Here is a 25,175-nt window from a genome sequence, read left to right as displayed (position 1 = left end):
ACTCCCGCCTGAAGCCCTGGAGAGCCGCTGCCAGTCAGTGTAGACAGTACTGAGCTGGATGGACCAATGGTTTCACTCAGTATAAGGCAGCTTCCTACGTAGCAGGTTGGCAGCCGCCTATTCCTTAATGCCCGACGCTCTTGGCTGCTTGGGACTTCTGCGGAGCAGCCTGCAGGGGGCGGTGTGAGGCAAACCCAGTCCCGGCGGCCGGAGGGCAGGATCTCGGGGGCGGGGGTTTAGAGGGACTCGAGGCAGGGCGTGGAGGCAGAACGAGCAGCCGCCGCAGCAGCCCCAGTTTCCCTTCTGGCGAGCAGCCGCTCCGGAGCCTAGCGGAAGCCCGGTGGGCGGCCATCGCCTCCCTCCCCTTTCACTTTTTCTTTCTGGCTCCAGCAGCGAGTAAGTTTCTGGAGGGTGTTTTGGGGCGCCCTGCGGAGGGAGCGGTAAAAAGCAGCGAAAGGCAGGCCTGTTGGGAGGGTGGGGAAGGGCGGCTTGAGAGTCGACCGGAGAGGCTGCCTTTGGGGACCAGGCAGGGGAATGGGCACAAGCGCGGGGAGGAAAGTTGTCCTTCGCCTGGATGGCCGTGGGACGTGGGAGAAGAAGCGGTTCTCTCTCCGCTAGAAGAGGAAGCCGGGGCAAAGTGCACAGTATCTTGCAAAGTTCTCTCTCCCGATCAGGGATGGAGAAGCATCTGCCCAAGGCGAGCCGATCGGAAGCCGCGTGCGATCCCGGCCACCTTGGGGAGAATCTTCCCCCTGTCCTTTCAGCAGCTTCCTCGACTGGTCCGCGGGTCAAGATACCCTTTTGTTTTTTAATGCAATTCTGGAATTGGAGAATCGCGGGCGTGGGGTGGGTTTTGGATGCCAACTCCAAAAGTGTCTAACAGGGAGTGCCCTGGAATAAGGGTACGTCCTGGGGTTGATCCCCAAAAAGGACGTTTGGTTCCACCTGCATACACTCATATTCTGGGACGCTGAACACCCTTTGTGGATCCCGGCTGGAGGCAGGGGTGTGTGGGGACTGAGCTGATGGGGTGTGTGTGACACATATCCTGTTTTGGGGATCGGTGGGTGGGGCTTAACCTGCAGAGGCTACTAGCGGAGGAAAGTTAGTGGATCATGGTAAAGGTGTTGCTCGGAGCTAAGGGAGGTCCTTTGGTTGGCAGCAAGTGATATTAGGTACATAACTTTACTGTACTGGTTTGGATGCTGGCTACAACCTTTTGTTTTTGTTCAGGCGAGCCTATCCAGACATGTCATTTTATTACGTACAGTTGTTTTTAAAATCTGTTGATTTGATCTCTGTTTTGATCATTTTATTATGCCTGCTGTTTTCAAAGTCTGTTTTTACTTAGATGAATATTTTACGCCATGTTATGTAAACTGCTTAGACAGGGTTTGTTTGTTTTTTAAAGCCGTATATTACTCGTGTGGAATAAATAAAATGAGAGAATTGAGATTATGAGGGCCAATCTCCCCAAAAAGCAGGAAAGAATTGCTTTGGGTGGCTGACTCCAGAGGGCCCCAAACCACTGTCCAGCTTTCCTTTCTTGGTATGTGGAACAGAAGAGAGAGTGTGTGCTCCAGTTGAAAGGGAGGGATGTGTGTTTATGGGTGTGTCATTTAAAAATACTATGATTAGTAATTTCCTTTACGTGTGAAATGGCACAAGACTTGCACTGGTACTGTGAGTAAGTACTGGGTATATGAACCTAGGAAGCTGCCATCTACGGAGTCAAACCAATCGTCCATCTAGCTCAGTATTCTTGACACTGACTGGCAGCAGCTCTCCAGGATTTCAAACAGGGCTCCCTCCCAGCCCTACCTGGAGATGTTGCGGATTGAACCTGGGACCTTGTGCGTGTAAGGCAGATGCTCTGCTGCTGAGCGATGTCTTCTCTCCCATTTCTGAAATACATTTTTCAGGGACTTCCGGGAAGGGTGACTTAGCCTGTGCCTGCTTTTGAGACGGGCTCCTGCCTCAAAAGAAGCTTATTCAGATATATCAGTCAGTTTTTTCTTTTTTTTTTGACTGATTAAACTTCTCCCGGGTAGGGAGAAACGAAGAGATTAACCTCAAAGCCTATTTTTGTTGGGACGACCAGATCTCATTAATTTATGGGACGAGGTCCAGCCGACGAAGGTGGGACGGATTTTTAACAGCAAGCTCTATCTGATAAAGCGAACGTTCACCTTATCTTCTAAGAGAGAACGCACTAACAGGCAAGCACCCTTCTTTCTATATTTTTCTTTTACTTGACTTAAATTGTTGCTGTTTAAAAGAGATTTGCCAGATTGATCAGTTTTTGACATCTCACTGGGGAGCCATAACTTCTCTCTGCTACGCACTAATTAATAGCTTATCTCTGTTTTTGTTGCAAAAAGCTGTCCTGGATTTGCATTCTAAAGATATACACAGAAGAGGGATTTCTATTCCAGATTTTTATTTTGAAAAATATTATACTGTTTTGAGACTACTCTCTTTTTGGTCTATTTTATTTTGACGAATCTGTTTCTTGACGATTGCCATTAATTGTTTCGATCCTGGGAACTGCATTTTGTTTACTTAACTATTGGAGAGATAAGGCTGTCTGCTCTGTTTATACTGTGATGTCACCAAGTTTGGAGTATTAACCCAATTGTTGCTGAAATAAGAAGTGGTTTTCCTATATTTTTCTTTTAAAATGGCAATTAAGAAAGTGGCTGAAAATCTGGAAATAACTATGTTTCAGAAAATAATGGATGAGATTGAGATAATGAAAATTGAATTGAGTAAAATGAAGCAGGAGATTAAAGATATAAGGGTCCCTGTGAGAGAGGTGACCCTGGAAGGGGTCCCTGTGAGAGAGGAGACCCCAGAGATTGGAACAGGGGTCCCTGTGAGAGAGGTGACCCTGGAGACTGGAATAGGGGTCCCTGTGAGAGAGGAGATCCCGGAGATTGGAACCAACGTGGAACAGGAACAAGATTTGGAGTCTATGGACTTTAGAAATAAAATCTATTGTTTGGAACTCAATGTTATCTCTGAAGAAATGAATGAAGATTCTAGAGATAAAGTTATCAATGGCATGGATAATCTTCTGGACTGGAATGATGTGATGGAGCCCAATATAGAGAAAATCTATGGAATTAACTGCAGCCATGTGACAATGGAAAAACTTTTAAGAGATGACCCAGTGTATTTTGAAAAAAAGAACAGAGATATGATTTTACAGCAGTATTTCAGCAACCTATTCAGAATGGATGGCAAGAAAATATTTGGGATAGAGGTAATCCCCATCAGACTCTTACTATATGACTATGGCTTTGACAGCAAGATTATTATGGAATACTGATAATGGAAGATTGGATATTGAAATTACTGGACTTAACAAGACTACTGAAGATGGAAGATGGAAAATGGAACTAATAGAGATAATAGAACAATGGCTACTGAAATTATTGAACCTAACAGATTCTGATGTGATGGATTAATTGAAATGTTTATTTTGACTATGGTTATGACAACAAGATTATCATAATTAGTAATGAGATGGATTAATCGATATGCTTATCTGGAAAAAAAAAAAATTGATAGATATATTTCTTAAAGAATTGAAACCTCTCTTTGACTTTTTGTGGAAAGAATAAAGTAATGTTTATGAGATTTGATGATTAAGTAAGATAACTACTGGAGGAAAGTGATTTTATAATATGACTTAAGAGACAGGATTGTTATATATTATAGACTTATAACTGATTTGATCTTTGACAAATGGGAAGTCAATATTTTACTCTTTATTTTTTATTTTTGTTTTTTTTTTTCTTTTTTTCTTTTTGTTTAACTATTTTTGATTTTGTTTTTTGTCTTTGAATGTTTTATGATTTTGTCTTGTATGTTTTATGAAAATCTGAATAAAAATTATTGAAAAAAAAAAAATGAAATACATTTTTCAGACCCCATGTGGTACAGTGGTAGATAAGAGTGTGGGACTTAACCCACATGGAGTCAAGCCACCGGTCTGTCTAACTTAGCGTTGCCTACGCCAGCCTTTCTCAGCCTGATGCTCTCCAGGTGTTTTGGACTATAATTCCCACCAGCCCCAGCTGCCCATGTTGGGCTATGCCAACTGGAAGCACTCTCCAGGGTTTCTGGTAGGGATCTTTTCCAGCCCTAATTGGAGATTCCAGGGGTTGAATCTGGAGCCTTCTGTGGGCAAAACACATGCTCTACCGCTGAGCTTCAGCCTTTCTCCTAAGATCTGTTTCCCTGCTCAGCTGTGAAGCTTGCTGGACTTTATCATCTCACAGCCAGATGCTAGAACTGGCTAAAGAGTTGGTGACTGGGAACATAGGGCTGCGAGCTTGAAACTGGGAGATGGGAACTGGCAGAGGAATGAAAGGGCAACACGCCGAGACTGGCATATGAACATACAAAAGTGCCCTGAACTGAGTCATGCTGTGTGTCTCTCTAACCTAGTTTTATCTGCTCTTGCGGGCAGCTCCTGACTAGGGTCTTCTGTGAAGCAGGGGTTGCTCCCTGAAATATTTTTTGCTGGAGATGCTAGTGAACGAACCTGGGACCTTCAGCTGGCAGCATGGGCTCTACCCATGAACATTGTGATGTAGCTTTAGTATTGCCTGTTGCTTGGAGAGAAGAATTGTTTAAGAAATAGCATAACTGGAGCCTGTTTAGGACTTTACTTTAGGGAAAAAGTCCTGTGTCTAGGCTTGCTATTTTGCTCTAATCTCAAAGCTGCTTTCTGCAAACATGGGAACCAGCTTCTTGTACCTTCTTCATTCTCTATGGTAAATCCCACCCCTTAACCCTTTCCCTGCCATTATTTATTTATTTATTATTTGTTTTATATCCCGCCCTTCCTCCCAGCAGGAGCCCAGGGCGGCAAACAGAAGCGCCAAAAACTCACCAAAACATCATAAAAACAGACCCTAAAACACACCAAAACAAAACAACTTTAAAAACATTTTTTTAAAAAGCTTTTAAAATCTTTAAAAAAGGGTTAAAAACATACTGTTTTTTAAAAAAAACATTAAAAAGCAATTCCAATACAGACGCAGACTGGTTCATAAGCAGTACATTGGGACCGTAAGCAGTGGGTAAAGCAAAACAGGGTTTTCCTTTAGCTAGGATCTGTAGCATAAGATTTGCTGTGGGTTTCAGATACTGAGTTAAGGGAAATCCTGATCAGTCTTAACTGCGGTAAATTTCAGTGTCAAGCGGTTGCTTATCTGCCAGGGTGTGTGTGTGTGTGTGTTGCTGAGGGGAGGGCTTACATGTGCCTTCCCAAATTGCTAACTGCTCCCTTCCACTTTGCTATGGTGAGCAGGGAGCTAGCGCAGCAACTGCATTGATCTAAAAAGATGAAAGGGCAAATCCAAGTTAAACAGGCTGTGCATGAAAATTCACTAATATGTGATGTATTATTATTATTATTAAATTTATATCATGCCCTTCCGCCCAAAGGGAACCCGCGTAGGAAGGCTGGGAGGGAAACAGGATTTTCATCAAGACTGGAAAAGCATCTGGAATTATTAGGAGTCAGCATTCCTTTTAAGTGTTCATTAATTTTTCAGATCTGCTGCTTTTTAAATAAATATTCAGCATGCTTAAGTCCATTGATTTCAATGGGTCTGCTATATGACTTACCTTGGATATCATCCCTAGATTTTATTCAGTTATAGAAAAAGTGAACAAATGTATTAGCTTCAGAATTTTGAATAATTGCATTGGTGTGAAAATAACAGCTGGCTTTTTTGTTTCTTGTGTTAGGCCTTGTACTTTGGATTTTAGCTGTGGTCCTACACTGCAGTCCTGGAGTTTCTGGTTTCTTCAGGAAGAGACACTCCCTCTTCTTCTCAGGAATTTGTGGCACAGCTGCATTGTGCAATTCTTGCAGCTAAAATGTATGAGCTGCATTTTAGCCAGAAACCCAGGCCTAATACAGATGACCATGGAAGGATTTCATCAGTGAATTTTGGCAACTTGAGGAATCTGCCATTTTAATTTTGCCTGTCTGTTTGCTAGGAAGGATCTCCTGTTCACAGCTAATCAGTATTTTATTTTTATGTGAACGTTTTAAATGTAAAGACTTTCTCTTTCAAAAGCAAATGCCTAAAGAGAACCAGCTCCCAAAGTAAAGAAGTACTTTACCTAGATTCTATATTTACCTATGTAAAAATATATAGATTCAACATGTGTGGTTTAGCGTATGTGTATGCTAGGAGCCCCTCGAGACATCCTTTTTATTGTGCATTCATGATGGTTTGTGCTCATGGTGGTATTGTGATTATTTGCAATCTTGCTTTCAGGCACCTTTGTGCCTGCAAAGGTTTTGGGCAGACATACTATTTAATTCCAGCTGGTGTCCTGCTGAAATCCTGCACCTTTTCATGCAACAAATGTTCCTAGTTTGTTGTTTTTTTTGTCTCCCTTTTGTTGCGCAGTAGTGCAAGAATACGCCTCCAGATGGGAGTTTTGCAGTAGCACTGGGGAAGCGTTGCAGAACAACTAATAAGGTGGAACGATGTGTGGATGGTCCAGTATCAATCCACCACTAACAAACTATTATCATATAAATGACAGATTGCAAAATACACATGTAAAAAAACCCACCAGTCTGGAGGGGCCCTAAAACAGCTTAGGTTCTGCAATCAGTGAGGGAGCTGCAGCAAAATGATGCAACGTGGAGTGCTGCTGTGCAAGATTCTAATCACTCCATTTCATTGCCCTTCCCCCAGCTTCCCGTTCGTCCCCTCCCCCTGCCTGCAACAGGCAGTAAGCATTCCATGGCAACTAAGCATGCTCAGACCTCATGGGGCTGTTTTCGGGTTCCCCACCCTTAGGACTTTAAAAAAGTTTTTTTTTTTAACTTCTGCAAACCTTGGGGGTTCAGCCAAGTCTGCTGATACCTCTCTCTAATGCTCGGACTGTGCTTGTTGAGCTGCATAGGGCCAGATCATTAAGATTGCTGCTTGTATAGACAAATGGCACCAAAAGGTGCAGCACAGAGTGTTTCTGTGGAGGCCACTCTATGTCTTCCTGCTCCCTTTTTTGTTTCTTCAACAGTCAGCCAACATTCTTTGCATACTCACTCCTTGTTGGATTTTTTTTTTTTTTTGCTGGGGAGGGAGCTCGGGAAGACATACTTATGCCTAGCATCAGCTATATTAAAATCTTGAATTTCTCCATTGATTTATGCTTTAAGCTGGATCCCTGCATTGAGCAGGGGGTTGGACTCAATGGCCTTATAGGCCCCTTCCAACTCTACGATTCTATCATTTTCTATTATTTCTATGGGCAGTGTGACTCTGCCAGTATGGAGCTCCCTATTCCACCTGCTGAACTGGTGGGCGGAAGACAGGATTCCTGCTGACAGAAGAAAGCCCTGAAACAGAGCAATCTGAGGGAGGGGCTGTGCTGGCCCAGGCTCCGGCCCAGGATCTAGTCCCGGTCCCTACACCAGCTCCAGGCTGGCACAACAGTGTGCCTGCCCTCCCAACCTTCCACCCCAGCCAGATACGTGGCAAGGCTGCAGATGTGGTGATGGACTTGCCTTCCTGTTCAACCCTACTGAGCAGTGGCCATGATTTGGATTGTACCCTTAGTGTTGTATCAAACTAAGTCGTACTTGTAGTAGACCCACTGAAATCAATGGACATGATTAATTTAAGGTCTTTGATTTCAGTGTATCTTTTATGACTTGGATGCAACCCATAGGTTCTGATGACACATTTAACGTTCTGGACGACCTCCACTGTGGACAAGAGCTTTGGCTTTGTATTATCTCTCATGTCACTACTCTAGCTAAATCACAGGGGATCTTTTGTGTTCTCCAGGGCTGAGTCATCCTGGTGCCTTTCCAGACTATATGGTTTTAGCAGAGAGAGTGCATGATAGTTATTCATTTGCTGGGTTACTTCCAGATTATGTTGCAAGCACATTCCTTGGATGTGTGTGCCCTGTGTGTTGGAGATAATGCTTTCCCAAATCTCAACCTTATTAAAGCGAACTGCTTGGTGTGTTAGTCTCCCACCCTCTCTCCAGGATGCAGAGCCATCACATTGTGTGGAAGGTGAATGTGACATTGTCAGAGGCAGTAAACTGGGTGAGGTAGGTGAGGTCATAACTGATGAGCAACATAGTGCCTCCCCCCGTATGCATATCATATAAGGAACCATTTTCCATCCTTTAATTGGGTACTGTGTGAGCTGCTTCTCTGGACCCAGATGGCACATGTCTCCTGTTTTAAAAAAACACTCCCTTGCAATTCAAGGGGAAATGAGCTCAGGATAGCTACCTCCTTATCCCTACAATCGCTCCATATAATTGGTTAGGCAGAGAGACAGCAGATGGCCCAAAATCATCTAGTATGTTTTACAGCCAAGTGGAGATTTGAACCCCGGTTAAAGTCCAGCACTCTAACCACTCTACCAGACTGGTTCTCATTGCCAATTGGCTTTAGTGTGCTCCCCTAGTCCCTCACTGCAAAAACATGTGTTTGAGCATTCATCTTTTTTAAAAGTGCCTTTTGGCTCAGATGCATCCTTGGAGTCGTTATTCAAACCAAGAGGACAGTGAAGCACACACAAGTGTGTCTGTGGCAGTAAATACTCCACTTTCAGCAAGGGTAGTCAAGGTGGTGCCCTCCAGAAATTGTTAAGACCCCAACTCCTATGAGGGAACCTGTGAGCCTCAAGATGTTGTTGGACCCCAACACCTGTTAGCCCCAACCGGGATGGACAATGGTCAGAGTTGATGGCAACTGTAGTCCAACAACATCTGGTTGCATGTCCTTGCCACCTCCTTGCCCAGCCCAGCCCCGTTATGGGGATGAGAGGAGGAAGGCAAGACCGGCTGAGGCCCTGTAACACCAGCGGGACTAGGCAGAGCTTCCTCCTCCACCTTCCAGTCTGAGCAGTCCTCATCATTGCCGAAGCTCTCAGAAGTGTTGTGAGCGGCACTGCTGTTCAGCCAGTATTCTGTGTGGTTAGTTGGGGGGGGGGAGGCTGGCAAAATCAGGGGGCATCTTGGGGACCAGAAAAAAATGCTTGGGGGCCAGACCTGGCCTGTGAGCAGTTCACCACCCTGAGCCAATGAATGGATACTGTAGGACCCAATAGTCTGTTCAGAGAAAAGGGGCCCAGAGGAACTCTCTGACTCTTGAAAATGGAAAGTCTACTGAAGACGGAAGTTGCTCCATTTGGTGTTCTTTTGATAAAATTAATTGAAGGGTTTTTTGAGGCCTGCTAGTCCAACCCTTTGCTCAAAGCAGAGTCTACCCTGCAACTACCATAGCCCTGCTGAGTGACCCTCGTCCTCTACTTATACACCCTCAGCCCACTCCCTCCTGCGTGGTCTGTTCCATTGTTGAACTGCTTTTGTCATTAGGAAGTTGGGCCGAAATCTGCTTCCTTGGCATTTCCAAACATTGTTTTTCATTCCGCCCTCTCTTCACCAACAGTTAATAAGTCAGCTTTGTGTTCTACATGAGAGCCTTGAAGATATTTCAAGACAACCATCATGTCTCCTCTTCGCCAAGCTAAACATACCCAGCTTTCCTAACCGTTCCTTACAGGACAGCCTGAGCCGTATTTCATCAGGGATCAGGGGCCACCTCCTGGGGGCCTATTGTTGTTGTTATTGTTATTCTTGTGCAATTTATATACTGCTTAACACCATGGTCTCCAGAGGTTGGTGGGACCAGAGGCAAAAGTGGACAGAGGAATGGCTGCGACTCTTACCTTTGTACAGTAGGCTATATTTCAGCCACACAAAAGTAGACATTTCTACGTGCTCTTACAACTCTCCAAACTCCATCGAGGCAACAAGCTCTTTGGATTACAATCAAAATAAAACATTGTTTTTTTCTTTTGACTGAGGTGGTGGTGGTACGTGTTTTTGGCGACAAACAAGAAATTCAACCAACTATAAATGTTAGTAGCAAAATCTCATGTGATTTTCTTTAAAATCCTTCCTCCGTTTCATAAATGAGAAAACAAGAATATAGGTACAATCAAGGTCCATTGACCTGTTGCTTATTTTCTTGGAGAAGTCTCTAACTGAAGGTTAGAAAAGAGTTAAAGAAAACATGTCGCGTTTATAATTCTTTTACTCATGTACAAGATGCGATTTTGAAACACTGTAGCCAGATTATGAAACGCAGAAAATTAATCTTTAAAATCATACAGAGTATGCCAACTATATATGACAATGGGGGATTGTCCGTAGGTTGACATTTTCATTGAGTTGGCCTACAGTTTAATGGATGTTTGCATGCTGCTATCTTCACAGATCCATCTAGGTAGAGCAGAATCATGCCTTTTCCTTGAAAACAGCACCCAGGGTGACTCTATGCTATACGCGTGCAGCTTTCCAAATATGAATTTGGAAGAAACGGCCTCTTACAGTCATCACAATGGAAGGTCAGTTGGCTGGTAATGGAGAGATCGTACAACAAGGACCTTCTGCAGCCAGTCCACCATCCTTCGTTAATTTGCTGAAAGTACACAGAGAACTGCTTGTTGGTAAAGTCCGTAATACCCAGTGTTTGATTGACAACTTGATCAAGAATGAATATTTCTCAACTGAAGATGCAGAGATTGCCACACAGTATCCTACCCAAGCGGACAAGGTAATTGCTTCTATTTCAGTCTTAGATTTTATGTCCCGAGTGCTTCCGGAAGACCTCTTTATTCATCCTGATTTGTTTGCAGGGAGATTAGAGTACTCTTGGCTATTCAGTGAGCATTCATTCTGATTTGTTTGCAGGGAGACTAGATGATGTTGCGTCAAAGCCAATGTTATCCCACACCTTCTGGTGCATGATCTGTTCACTTTCCCGATAGCAAAAAGACCAATCTTTTGGAGAAACAGATTTCTTACGCAAGACCTCCTGATCAGCTATAACCTGAATATGCAACCTGAATTTGACGGTATGCGATTGAATCCCAGCCAAAAATAGCAACAGTCTGGAAGCACCCCCAGTCTTGTTCTTTCCCAGCTTGGATTGTTACTTAATTAAGACTTGTGTGATGGCTTCAAGACTGATCTATGGACTGTGAAGTCTTTTGTTCAAGTCTTGGTTCAGCAGTGAACTCGGTGACCTAAGGCCAGCCATGGTTTTCTCAGCCTCAGCAACATGGAGCTAAGAACACCATACTTTACAGGGACATTGTAAGGGTGTCTGAGATAATGGTGTGTGCAGGTGTTTCATATTTATTCTCTGCTCTTCCTTCAAGGGGCTCAGGGTGGCATACATGGTTCTTCTCTGTCCCCCTCCCTCACAACAACCCTGCGAGGTAGGTTACTTTGAGAGAGAGTGACTGGCCCAAGGTCATATAGTGAGCTTCATGGGCAGGTGGGGATTTGAACTTACATTTCCCCAGTCCTAGTCTAATGCACCACACTGGCTCTTAATACATGTGCCATCTACACATCTACAGTGCAGGGCAAACAGCTTTAAATCTTGGGTTTTATAATAATAATAATAATAAATAAATAAATAAATAAATAAATAAATAATTTTGTTTATTAAATTTGTATCCCACCCTTCTTCCTAAAGGAGCCCAGGGCAGCAAACTGCAAAACCTTAAAACAACACAAGTAAAATCAATTTAAAATCAAATAAGAATATATTTAAAACAATAGAAAAGCATCTAAAAACAATTAAAAATATTGAGAACTTTTAAAAACATTGAAAAGCAATCACCTAACCTCATAGTTATTGGTTGCCATGGCCAGCATCTCCTAGTCATCAAATGCCTGGGTAAACAGAAATGTTTTTAAATTTCTCCTGAAAAATCAATAATGAGGGAGACAGGCACCAGAGAGGGCATTCCACAAACAGGGAACTACCACCAAGAAGGCTCTCTCCCGGGGCGGCACCAATTGGGCAGCAACATCAATAAGGCCTCCCCAGCCAATCATAGGGGATATATATTTATTCCCTGCCTTTCTTCCAAGAAGCATGCATGTTTCTCTCCCCCACCCCATTTTTATCATCACAACAACCCTGTGAGATAGGTTAAGCTAAGAGATAAAGACAGGATCAAGGTCATCCAGCAAGCTTCACAGCTGGGTGTATCCAGTCCTAGGCCAATGCTCTAACCCAAGGGTAGCCAGCATGGTAGCCTCTAAATATGGTTGGACTGCAGTCCCCATCAGCCCCAGCCAGCATGGCAAATGATCAGGGTTTCTTGGAGTTGTAGTTCAGTCTGAAGGCTCCCCATTGGCTACATCTGCTCTAGCCACGATACCATACTAACTCGTTATGTAAGATCAGCACAAAGGTAAGAGATGCTTTTGTTCCTGCAGACAGAACTTGAGACAGAAGTCTCTTCTCGCTGTTGTGATTCAGCTTGCATTCATTCCAACAGCCAAAGAGAGGGAGTCGGTGTTGATTGCACCATAGCACATGTGAATAATTATCTCTGTCTACCAGCATCTTGATAATGCAGAGAAGCTGCTTGGGAAAAGAGAGATGCCAATATGTGATTGAATCCCACCCGAAACAGTGGGCTCTCACTGTTCTTCAAACAGGGTGAGAGAGAAGACCTGTACTTCTGGCCATCACTGACTCTTCGATTTCTTCCTCCAGCCCCGGGAGTTAATTTTTTCACAGACTGAAATAGGTCCTTCTGGTGCTGTTTCTCCAGTTAATAATTATTAGTTTTCTGCAGCCCCTGACTGAAGTGCTTGATGAACCAGTTATACAGCATTTGAAGTTTCAGTCCTCCACCACAGTCAGTCAAGATATTTGTGTACTTGGGAACTCTTCAGGTTGCAGATATGATCGCGCCGGAGGAAGGGAAGATCAGCTGTAGTGCGCTACCGCTGGTCTTCTCCTCCTCGGGGCGATCAGTGGGTTAGGTTCCAGACCCTCTCGCACTGCAGCTGATCCACTTGTTGGCTGTTTTCGCTTTTTGGCGCGGGTCTGCAACCTAACCTGCTGTATGAGTGGGGCCCTACTGTATCGGAAAACCTGCAGTTTTGGGTGGCAGATTAACTTAACCATATTCCTGGGTATAAGTGTTTTACATATTTGCTTCTATTGTAGGTATGGGTGGTACATGTGCATGTAAAGATACCCCAAAGGCCACTTTTTGCGTGTCAAAAGAGTCAAGTTGTGTGTCCCTAAAAGTGTAACATTTAAAGAGAAAACACATAAAAATTGTGTATGTGGCAAAAACACATTAAGGGAAGCCATTATAGGGCCTAAGCCTTAATTATGTATTTCCGAGGTATACATGAGATGGTGAAGGAGGAGATGTGTGTGTGTTCAGATATTGCCGTTTTACATGCAGTCGTAACTGAATGCAGGTTAAGACTAGAATTAAATCAGTGGAATATAGGCAGACTAACTGGTGTTCAACTGGTTTGCGTCAGTGGGTGCCAAATTCAGGTCTGTCAAAATTGCGATGTGCAAAGGAGCGTCTTCACAAATATCAGCAGTTTAAAGAAGCAAACCAATCAGAAATATTTCATTCCATATGTCCTTTTCTGAAAGTTTATGCCCCTCTTAGCCAGCCTTGCAGGTACTCTGCAAAGGAAGACCATGTCCTTGCAGGAAACTCAGAGAATGCTACTGTGGACTATTTTACCAGCTCTCACCACATTGCTGTCTTCCAGGGGTGAGATTTGCTTCAAGGAAATAAGCTATCGTATGTTCTAGCATTCATAAGCTCGTGATTTATCATCCTAGATCTATGATGGGGCCAGCTGGAAAGAGAGCCAGTTTCTTTTCCTAAAGACAAAGTGGTTTTGGTGATCAGATTAAGAACATCCAATCCCTATCAAAATAACTAAGTTTTCTTTATGAGTGAAATTAACTAGATCGGAAGCAGCTTATTATCTGGTATAGTAAATTCCACCACCCAGTTGGCTTATATGGGGCTAGGGAAAGGAGCTCCAGATGGAAATTAGGAAACAAGAAAATGGAGTAGACTCCTCCTCCAGCAGGACTCCCTCCTCTTATTACATTTGTAGAGTTATCTAGTTTCCACAATACTGTATTGGCTCAAGGGCAGTGGCACTGGTAAGAGGAAAACATCTGGCGTTGTTCTACAGCAGTGATTGACCATACAAAGCCTGAAAGCACTGTAGAGACTGACCCTATACGCAACCTCAATAGATCTGTGACATCTCATGTGATGTTTTCACAGGTCCGTAAAATTTTGGATCTAGCCCAGAGCAAAGGAGAGGAAGTTGCAGAGTATTGTATCTATGTTGTGCAGCAAGTCGCTGACGCTTATTATGAGCTGCATCCGTGGCTAGAAGAGATCGGGTTTCGCCCTTCAGAGGTCATTGGTAATAAAACTGTGGAAAATACCGACCCAGGTAAGATGCCCACGTTTGACAGTCTGTTATTCTGTATGGAAGAAGTTTGTCTGGATAAGATCGTCATTCATTGCATTAATGTTAGTGAAACGCATTTTCCAGGAGAAAGAAATCATAAAGGTTAGCAGCATGCTTTTCTCACACCATATGCATTCCATAAGTTAATTGGACCTGGCCTTACGTGGGCAGATTGCATACCATTTTGCACATTTACCCTGCATGCAGCCAGTTGCTTTTTCTTTTGGTTTGTTTATCTGCACATGAATTGTAAGGGCTTTATCACAGTATCTAATGCAGCCTTCCCCAACCTAGTGCCCTCCAGACGTTGGACTTCAGCTCCAATCACTCCCAGCTAATATGGCTGCTCTGCCTGGGTCTGATGGGAGATGAAGTCCAAAATACCTGGAGTGTGCCAGGTTGGGGAAGGTTGATCTAATGGCTGCATAAAAGGAATTGGAGCAAAAAATCTTAATTTCACATATACGCTCATGGGGTCTGAACTGGTGGTGACCGACCAGGAGAGACACTTTGGGGTTGTAGTGGACAGCACGATGAAAATGTCGACCCAGTGTGCGGCAGCTGTGAAAAAGGCAAATTCCATGCTAGGGATAATTAGGAAAGGTATTGAAAATAAAACAGCTGATATCATAATGCCATTGTATAAATCTATGGTGCGGCCGCATTTGGAATACTGTGTACAGTTCTGGTCACCTCATCTCAAAAAGGATATTACAGAGTTGGAAAAGGTTCAGAAGAGGGCAACCAGAATGATCAAGGGGATGGAGCGACACCCTTATGAGGAAAGGTTGCAGCATTTGGGGCTTTTTAGTTTAGAGAAAAGGAGAGTCAGAGGAGACATGATAGAAGTGTATAAAATTATGCATGGCATTGAGAAAGTGGATAGAGAAAAGTTTTTCTCCCTCTCTCATAATACTAGAACTTGTGGACATTCAAAGAAGCTGAATGTTGGAAGATTCAGGACAGACAAAAGGAAGTACTTCTTTACTCAGCGCATAGTTAAACTATGGAATTTGCTCCCACAAGACGCAGTAATGGCCACCAGCTTGGATGGCTTTAAAAGAAGATTAGACAAATTCATGGAGGACAGGGCTATCAATGGCTACTAGCCATGATGGCTGTGCTCTGCCACCCTAGTCAGAGGCAGCATGCTTCTGAAAACCAGTTGCCGGAAGCCTCAGGAGGGGAGAGTGTTCTTGCACTCGGGTCCTGCTTGCGGGCTTCCCCCAGGCACCTGGTTGGCCACTGTGAGAACAGGATGCTGGACTAGATGGGCCACTGGCCTGATCCAGCAGGCTCTTCTTATGTTCTTATGAATTGGAAACTTATCTACTGTATGTCTGTAAGAAAAGGCTATTTTGTATGTTATAATAGGGGCTTGTTTGCACATTTCAGATCCCAGTAGACAGAACTAAAAAGAGATGCTGTGAACCTAACTTCCCCCCCCCAATAAAGATCCAAAGAAGGTTTACTAATTAATTGGAAAAGGGAAAACTTGTAGATAGCTGAAAGATGTAAAAATAACACAAAATAACTTCTTTTGTTTCTTTGAACAGTAGACCCACATGACATAACACCAGCTACTTTGAAAGTACTCTCAGATTCAAAAATGATTTGCTGGAGGCTGCTGTCTGAGAAACGCAAGCACAAAGACCCCTTTGGAATCCAGCAGTGTTCATTTTGTAATGATTTTGTTGCGTATGAAGTGCCCATTGGTGAACTCCATGATCTGCACTGTGATCATGACCTGTACTGTGTTAGAATTTCTCTTGGTAATAACCAATGTTCCCTTTAGTCAGCAGGTATCGTCAGAAACTTAAAGATGAATTGGGTCGAGACACAAAGTTCATCATGTCGTATGCCCAAAAGGAGGACATGTTGCTTGAAGAAACTTATTCTGCCAACATTATGGAGTTTATCAAGCACAACAATGAGAAACTCAGTGACGTGAATTGCTTGGATGACCTGCTTGATGACAACGTTGGTCTCATTAATGAAAACGGAGAGACAGTCTATATCTTTGGTGATGCAGGAATTGGGAAATCCATTCTGCTGCAAAAGATGCAAAATCTCTGGTCCAAGGGTGAATTCAACATAGGGGCCAAATTCTTTTTTCGTTTCCGATGCCGGATGTTCAGCTGTTTTAAGCAGGATGAAGCCATATATTTGAAAGACCTCCTGTTCAAGTACAACTGTTTCCCAGACCAGGACCCAGAGGAGGTCATTGACTTCATTGTGAAATTCCCTCACACGGTTATGTTCACATTTGATGGCTTTGATGAGATCCATTCTGACTTTGATCTCAGCAGCGTTCCTGAGATCTGTTCCCCCAATGAACCCATCCACCCGCTTGCTTTGCTGGTGGGCCTCCTTAGCGGGAAACTTCTGAAGGGATCTCAGAAAGTCCTGACAGCAAGGACTGGGACAGAAGTTCATCAAAACATTGTCAGGAAGAAAGTACATCTCCGAGGGTTTTCCAGCAGTAACCTGAAAGAATATACCAAAATGTTTTTCAAAGATGAAGGGTGTCGGACCTTGGTCCTGAACCAGCTGGAAGCTAACCCAAATCTGAGCAGTTTGTGCTTGGTGCCTTTATTTTGCTGGATTATCTTCAAATGCTTTGACCATTTCCACTCTGCATTTGAAAGCCATGATCTCCCGGATTTCACCGTTACCTTAACAGATATTTTCTTGCTCATGACCGAAGTCCACCTGAACCGAATTCAGAAGACCAACTTGCTGAAGAAGAACAACAGGAGCCAAGTGGAGACCTTTAGGTCCAACAAAGACACATTGTTTGCATTGAGCAAAATAGCCCACATGGGGATGCAAAAGTCTCTCTTTGTCTTTGACCAAGAGGAAGTCCTCACCAACCTCTCCGACCAGGAACTGCACTTGGGTTTCCTCAGGGCGGTTTCTGACTATGGAGGCTGTGCAGACCAGCCTTCCTACGAATTTCTGCACTTGACTTTGCAGTCCTTCTTTACTGCTTTGTTTCTGGTCACTGATGAGAAAGTGGGTGCCAAGGAGCTGCTGAAGTTTTTTGCAGAATGCTCCACCCTGGACACCACCCTGTCCTCTTGCTTGCCGATTGCCTGGTTGAAAAAACACCGCCCAACAGGCGAGGATCCTTTCCGGAACAACGAGCACTTTCATTTCACCAACCTCTTCCTCTGTGGTTTGCTGTCCAAGACCAGGCAGAAACTCTTGCGGCATTTGGTTTCTTCAGCGTCCATTAAGAAGAAAAGAAAGGTGCTCCTTGCCTATTTCTTTGGAAGCATGAAGTCCCACCTGAAGGGCCTGAACCGGGCAAGGCTTAAGGAGTATAAGCAGATCCAAGTGATGCCCAATTTTGTTTGGATGCTGAGGTGCATCTACGAGACTCAGAGTGAGAAAGCAGGCAAAGGGGTTGCCAAGAGCATGCGTGCCAACTACATCAAGCTGACCTACTGCAATGCCTATTCTGCCGACTGCAGCGCCATCTCATTTGTCATGCATCATTTCCAGAAGCGCCTGGCCCTTGATCTCGACAACAACAACATCAATGATTATGGGATAGAGCAACTGCTGCCTTGTTTTAGTAGGCTGGCAGTACTCAGGTAAGTCCTTGGCCTCGGTACCTGCTTCTGTGACAAGTCATTGGCCCAGTTCAGATACAAGTATGCCAGTCTAACAAACTTTTTGGGGGGAGTGGACATGAGCAATAAAGGTGAATAGTTTCCTCTCTTCTCCACTTGTGTGCCTGCCTTCAGAGAGGCATCCTGGCGTGCCAAACTGTAGTTTTCTGTGATGTCCAAGTGGGAAAACTGTGGCTTAAGCACTACCGACATTCCTATTTTGAAAACCACAGGAAACTGATTTAGTAAACCAAGGGGGGGAGGGAGTGTTCCAGCTCTTCATTGTTTGTTCCTTAAAACTCTGTAACATTAAAATTCTGAATTCTGTAAACAAGAGACCTTTTGTGTGTGTGCAGAATGTATTTTTCCACTTATTATGAAGAGAAGCGAGGAGCTCTGCAGGGCTCTGAAACCCTATTCTCTAATAACTGGAAATCCAATTAAGCCCTTCTGTGTCTTTGAAGATTTCACTGGCCATTCTCACATAGGCGTAAGCCTATGTTCACAGCCTTGAGGGCTAGAAACTTTCTTTCTTTTTACAGCAACTCAAAGAGCAGTTTTCATGATGTTGAATTCTATACACTGCCAGAGTGTGCACTTGTGTGGTGCTTGCATTGGATCTCAGGTTACACATCGCCCTGCTTCTTCAGAGACTTTCTAAGGATATGTCCACACCGTATTTGTTTTCTAAGGACTCAAGTGCTCTCATTCAGAGTCATCTTTGGGAAGATAGAGAATATCAGCCTGCTTTTGGATTTTTAACCTGTTGAATTAACCTAGATTTAGTTTTATACATTCCCTTGATTTACCTTCTTGGGTGTGGTATATTTTTAAAGGAGTATGTGCAAAGAGAACCTGTCTTGTTACATACCTTTAAACACTGAAAAACGATGTTGCAAAGAAATCTAAAGAAAACGTGCCTATTAAAATAAGGATGATCAGACTCTTTCTAATGTATCTCAATGAGCCATCTGTTTTCTCCCATGTGTCTGTTTCATTTTAGGTTAAGTGTTAACCAAATCACAGATCAAGGAATAAGAGTGCTTTATGATGAGTTGTCCAAGTACAAAATTGTGACTTATTTGGGGTACGTATGAACAATGAGCTCAGATAGCAATCATGTTATGGGCTGGTTCTTACGACTCAAGGGAGTCTTGTAAATGTGTGTGTGTGTGTGAGAGAGAGAGAGGGAGAGAGAGTTTGCGTTGTGTCGCTTCAGCACAACGGTTGCTAGCCAATACAACATTCGGTGCATCACAGCAAAATGACTGAATAAGGATGAATTGAATAGTAGGTATAAGTTGAATCAATTGCATGCCTGCATCGCTACATGCGTTCAGCCTATGTGTTCAAGATACCCATTTGGTTATATGAGTTGTCCCTTGCATGGAATCAGTCTCCCTGTCAGCAACCTCATGTGACTGATTCACACTTTAGATCTGCCATGCAAAGATTTTCTGTTGGTCAATGTTAAAGAGCCCCAAACTGGACTCTCTTTTTTACGTATAACATTGGTTGTGACCGTAGCTCAGTGTCAGAGCCCCTGCTTTGCACAGAGAAGGTCCTAGGTTCTTTCTTGACCATCTCAAGCTTAAAAGGATCAGGTTGCAAGTGAGATCTTGGAGAACCACTGCACGTCAAGAGTAGGCAATACTGGACTTGGCTGAAAAAGCTGCCTGACCTTGTGTGAGACAGCTTCCTCTCTTCCAAGTTTTTGCTACTATAATGCTCTGGAGAGGAGTGGGGAGCAGATTCATGGATCTTTAGAGTGCCATTCAATAAGTTGTTTCCTTTCTTCCCTTGTTAGGGCTAATCTGCATAATATATATTATTTTGTATATGATACTGGGATGCATGAATAAAATCACAACTTTCTATTTTAAAAAAATGTGAATTGCAAGAGTGAAATGACTGCAAGTATTCTGGAAGTGGGGAACCACAGCTTGCACATTCGTGCACCCTTCATACTTCATTCATGCACCCTTTGTACAGTGCACTTGTGTTTTGTACTTGGTTATTGGAACCTGTTGCAAAATATCTCATAAGGAGCATTCCTGAGTTTGCAATAGCCACAAATGGCAATTTTTCTCCTTGTCACTCCCCATTCAATATTGCGCAGTTTCCTAAATGAAAGGAGTTTGCGTCCTGCCACAATGATTTTCACTCTTACCACACAATCCTATACGTGTCTTCTCAGAAGTACGCCCCATTGAACTCAGTGGGACCTGCTTCTAGGTGGATGGGTATAGGATTGCAGCCTTAAAGATAAATAATTATTTCATGATGCTGTCTTTATCCTTCCATCACATGCTGGCTCCAATCCAGGTCTAGTCGCAAGTAAATATGGTGTTCATTTGCCATTCATTGCACGAGAAAGTGATTGGGGATGCATACTTGAATGCACATTGGCATGTGCATTCCATTCAAAACAATGGAGTTGAGGCAGGCTGCACCATTACTTGAGTGCACAACTAAGAAAAATCCATCTTCTCCAACGCAGCAAGCAACGCACATACAAAAAATGGCTTTGGGAGCAGAGCACCTTAGTAGGATTGAGGTGACTGAGTTCTAATGGTGCAGAGCTCTGTGTTTAACTTGTATACAGCCTGAAAGTAGAGTAATACCTCAGTTAACAAAGTAGATGCGTTCCTGGACATTACTTCTTCAACTGAAACTTTGGTACCAGAGGTAGGAATAACATGGAAAGAATAGGGATAGGCTCCTACATCTGCTCATAGATGGTGGGGGCAGCTTCAACAGGGGCTTTAAAGGGAACCTAGCTGGCACCCTCCCCCCTCCTCTTGTTGGATCCTTCCCTCCACAACCCCGGGAGAAAGCAAGAGGTCTCTTTAATGCAAAACAAACCCACAAGCTTGTCAGTTTATTGATAGGAAAGCAACAGACACAGACTTGTCATTTTCACCTTAAAGTAAAGGCACAGGCTTAAAAGTATGTCCATAACAAAGCAAAGCTGGTCAGTTTCACCTTTTAAAAAAAGCCTTTGTTAACAGGACTTTACTTCCTGGAAGATTCTTTAACTGAGGTATTACTGTACATTTACTATTTATTTTATTTATTTATTTGTTAGATTTTTATACCACCCGACTAGCATAGCTCTCTGGGCGGTGTACAGCAGAAATACAGATACATACAGTAAAACCCATCATAATAAAACAAAAACACATATGAAAAAAATGACAATCTAAAATCAGTTATAACAAGTTTAAAACTAAATTAAGATTAAAATTAGATTAAAATGCCTTGGAAAAGAGGAAGGTTTTAACTTGGCGCCGAAAAGATAGCAAAGTCGGCGCCAAGCGCACCTCATCAGGGAGACTATTCCACAGTTCAGGGGCCACCACCGAGAAGGCCCTAGTTCTTGTTACCACCCTCCGAGCCTCTCTCTGAGTCGGAACTCGGAGGAGGGCCTTCGATGTAGAGCGTAGTGTACAAGCAGGTTCATATCGGGAGAGGCGTTCCAGCAGATATTGTGGTCCCGCACCATGTAAGGCTTTATAAGTCAAAACCAACACTTTGAATCTGGCCCGGAAGCATATTGGCAGCCAGTGCAAGCGAGCCAGAACAGGTGTTGTGTTCAGACCGCTTGGTCTTCGTTATCAGTCTTGCCACTGCATTTTGCACGAGCTGCAGCTTCCGAACTGTCTTCAAAAGTAGCCCTACATAGAGCGCATTGTAGTAATCCAATCGCGAGGTTACCAGAGCATGTACCACTGATGTTAGGTCTTCCCTGCTCAGATAGGGACGTAGCTGGGCTACCAACCGAAGTTGGTAGAACGCATTCCGTGCCACCGAGGCTACTTGAGCCTCAAGTGACAAGGAAGGATCTAAAAGAACTCCCAAACTATGAACCTGTTCCTTTAGGGGGAGTGTAACCCCGTCCAGGACAGGATATATGTCCACTATCTGGTCAGAGAAACCACCCACAAGCAGCATCTCAGTCTTGTCTGGATTGAGCCTCAGTTTGTTAGCTCCCATCCAGTCCATTATCGCAGCCAGGCAACGGTTCAGCACATTGACAGCCTCACCTGAAGAAGATGAAAAGGAGAAATAGAGCTGTGTGTCATCAGCGTACTGATGGCAGCGCACTCCAAATCTCCTGATGACCGCACCCAACGGCTTCATATAGATGTTGAAAAGCATGGGGGACAGAACTGACCCCTGCGGGACTCCATATTGGAGAGCCCACGGTGTCGAGCAGTGTTCCCCAAGCACTACCTTCTGGAGACGACCCGCCAAGTAGGAGCAGAACCACTGCCAAGCAGTTCCTCCAACTCCCAACTCCGCGAGCCTCTCCAGAAGGATACCATGGTCGATGGTATCAAAAGCCGCTGAGAGATCAAGGAGAATCAACAGAGTTACACTCCCTCCGTCCCTCTCCCGACATAGGTCATCATACAGGGCGACCAAGGCTGTCTCGGTGCTGAAACCGGGCCTAAAACCCGATTGAAATGGATCTAGATAATCGGTTTCATCCAATAGCGCCTGGAGCTGGCCAGCAACCACTCGTTCCAAGATCTTGCCCAGGAATGGAACATTCGCCACTGGTCTATAGCTGTTGAAATTTTCTGGGTCCAAGGAAGGTTTTTTCAGAAGCGGTCTCACTGCCGCCTCTTTCAGGCGGCCAGGAACCACTCCCTCTCGTAAAGAGGCATTTATCACTTCCCTGGCCCAGCTGGCTGTTCCATCCCTGCTAGTTTTAATTAGCCAAAAGGGGCAAGGATCTACTACCGAAGTGGTAGCACGCACCTGTCCAAGCACCTTGTCCACGTCCTCAAGCTGAACCAACTGAAACTCATCCAATAAAACATGACAAGACTGAGCTCTAGACACCTCATTAGGATCAACTGCTATAAACTGAGAGTCTAGGTCCCGGCGGATGCATAAGATCTTATTCTGGAAGTGTCCAGCAAACTCATTACAACGGGCCACCGATGACCCCACCATGTCCTGAGGGCCAGAATGGAACAACCCTCGGACAACTCTAAAAAGCTCCATTGGGCGGCAAAGAGATGACTTAATGGTGGCAGTAAAATGTTGTTTCTTCGCCACCCTGACCGCTCCTAAATACAGCTTGGTAGAAGCACTTACCAGCGCATAATTGCATCCATCGGGAGTTCGTCTCCACCTCCGCTCTAGCCGCCTCCTATCTTGTTTCATCGCTCTCAGCTCTGGGGTGTACCATGGAGCTGTATGAGCTCTACACAGGAGAGGGCGCGCGGGAGCGATCGTGTCAACAGCCCGGGTCATCTCCGCATTCCACAGTTCAACCAGGGCTTCAGGATTCATTAGTCTCCGGGGGCGGACCACTTTAATATTATAAATAAAATATTATAAGATATTTATATCCCGCTTAATCAGTTGTATTTCTGCAAATGATTAAGTGGTATATAACCTTGCATTTACTACGCTTTTGTACAAAGTAAGCAGGTCTGTGCTCCAAATGGATTATAGGGGTGAGGGGGATCTTATGTATTTGATATAATAAACCTATTCAGTTTGTATCTGTTCAAAAACCCACAAATATAAATCTTATTCTTTTTTTCTATCCAAAGCCTGTACAACAATCAAATTACTGACGTTGGAGCCAAATACGTTGCAAGACTCATTGAGGAATGTCCAAGCCTCATATATATTAAGTATGTATTTTCTCCCACCCCCTTTGCCACGTTTCTTGGTGCAACTAAAGCTCGATAAATATAGAGACGAATATTTTTTCTTAGATTGAATTAAGCTTGTGCATGGATTACTCCTAATTCCTGCAATGTTGAGCATCTCTAACCCTGACTCTCCTTTGATGCTACTGTTGAATACTTAGCTTCACTGAAAATGATGCTACACAAATGTGATGGGTGGGACATTAGAACGCTGAGGTGCCAGTGCTCTTAAGGATAGGTTTGGGTGGATGAGGTGGGTGGACATGGTTATCTCCATGGAACCCTGGTGGCAGCCACTCCCCCCCCCCAATACAGTGTCCCTGACAGCGGCAGCTTGTCATCAGGTCCTATTTTGGTGGGCAGAACAGGGATCTCTGAGCCAGTGAAGTGATGCTAGCATCACTCTGCAGGCAGACACTAGCAGAGCTGTTCTGCGCTGGACGGAGGGATATTTCCATCTCCTCAAGCCCCCCACCCCAGAAAGGCAGATCAAGGGGTTGGATTGCACCTTTGATTGCCTTTCTTCCCCATCATTTCTTCTTTTCCTTGTAGACTGCCCTGAACATTTTTTTTAACTGGAAGGCTGCTAATTTTATTCATTAAAATAAATACCATTATGCAGGCTGAGCGGCAGCTCATTTTGAGTGTCAGATTTTGAGGTCTAACTAAAGGGACGAGAGTGGAATAAAACTTTGTCCCCACCCCTGGTACCTCAGGCAGACAATTTGGTAGGTGTGAGAAATCTGCCAACAGCTGCTGTCTGTAGCGGTTCAGCCTACTCTGCAACCTTGTCCTACTGCATATGTAATACCAGGCCTGTCTGAGACTTCAGCAGCAGGCAGGAGTACATAGGATCAGGCATTAATGGTCCTATTCACACATCTATTCCTATTTGCCCATCAGGTATGCAGCAGTCTTCCATAACCCCCTCTGCCAGCTGTTGCCTTGGTAGAGTGAGACTCTTAGTCCGTTAGGATCCTATAGTGGGCTGTATCCAGACTAACAGCACATTTCTGTGCAGGTCTACTGAGAAGTAAGTCTCACTGAGTTTAATGGTACTTACTCCTAGGAAAGTGTGTATAGGATTGTTGCCTAAAGTAAATGCTCTTAGGTGCCATTGAAATCAATTGGACATGTTCATTCAGGCTTAGGTCCCATCCATGAGAACTAGCAGCACAGTCCTAACCATATCTTCTCAACAGTAAGCCCTACTGAATTCAGTGGAGCTTCCTCCGAAGTAAGTGGGGTTAGGATTGCAGTCTTAAGTATTAAATGATTTAGTCTGGATCCAACCCATGATTGTTATCATAATCTTCATTATTAAGTCTACAAAAGGATCCTCACTAAAATGCTTTATCTAACAACATAATAAGTAGGGCTGTCAACTAAAAAGTCAGCTCTAAGCCTGAATAGGGTTCATGTAGGCCAATTTACTAAGTGGTATGTGGCCAGTTTTAATCAGCACATTTTAATTGGCTTACAATTAAGGACCCACTTTGTAAAACTGATTTTCAAGCTGGTGTGTTACAGAGAA

The 25,175-nt window shown here is 44.0% G+C and overlaps 1 protein-coding gene across 4 annotated transcripts in view; it reads left to right on the top strand.

Moving 5' to 3' along the window:
* Positions 1 to 237: 237 nt before the first annotated feature.
* The window catches only part of NOD1 (nucleotide binding oligomerization domain containing 1), a 71,746-nt gene continuing 46,808 nt past the window's right edge, over positions 238 to 25,175 (top strand). For 3 of the 4 annotated variants that reach the window (XR_009758111.1, XM_061586580.1, XM_061586582.1), the window contains exons 1-6: positions 238 to 396; positions 10,288 to 10,627; positions 14,157 to 14,331; positions 16,145 to 17,948; positions 18,970 to 19,053; positions 23,540 to 23,623. Coding sequence is in view for 3 of the 4 variants with exons in the window: in XM_061586580.1 (XP_061442564.1) it covers positions 10,412 to 10,627; positions 14,157 to 14,331; positions 16,145 to 17,948; positions 18,970 to 19,053; positions 23,540 to 23,623 (2,363 nt within the window). In the remaining variant the exon portion in view is untranslated. Of the gene's footprint in view, positions 397 to 9,101; positions 9,930 to 10,287; positions 10,628 to 14,156; positions 14,332 to 16,144; positions 17,949 to 18,969; positions 19,054 to 23,539; positions 23,624 to 25,175 lie in introns of those variants that run through there. The other variant, XM_061586581.1, reaches the window with a different exon arrangement.

Source organism: Rhineura floridana, chromosome 10, assembly GCF_030035675.1.
Source record: "Rhineura floridana isolate rRhiFlo1 chromosome 10, rRhiFlo1.hap2, whole genome shotgun sequence".
Taxonomy (NCBI): domain Eukaryota; kingdom Metazoa; phylum Chordata; class Lepidosauria; order Squamata; family Rhineuridae; genus Rhineura; species Rhineura floridana.
This window is presented reverse-complemented; position numbering and strand designations above follow the sequence as displayed.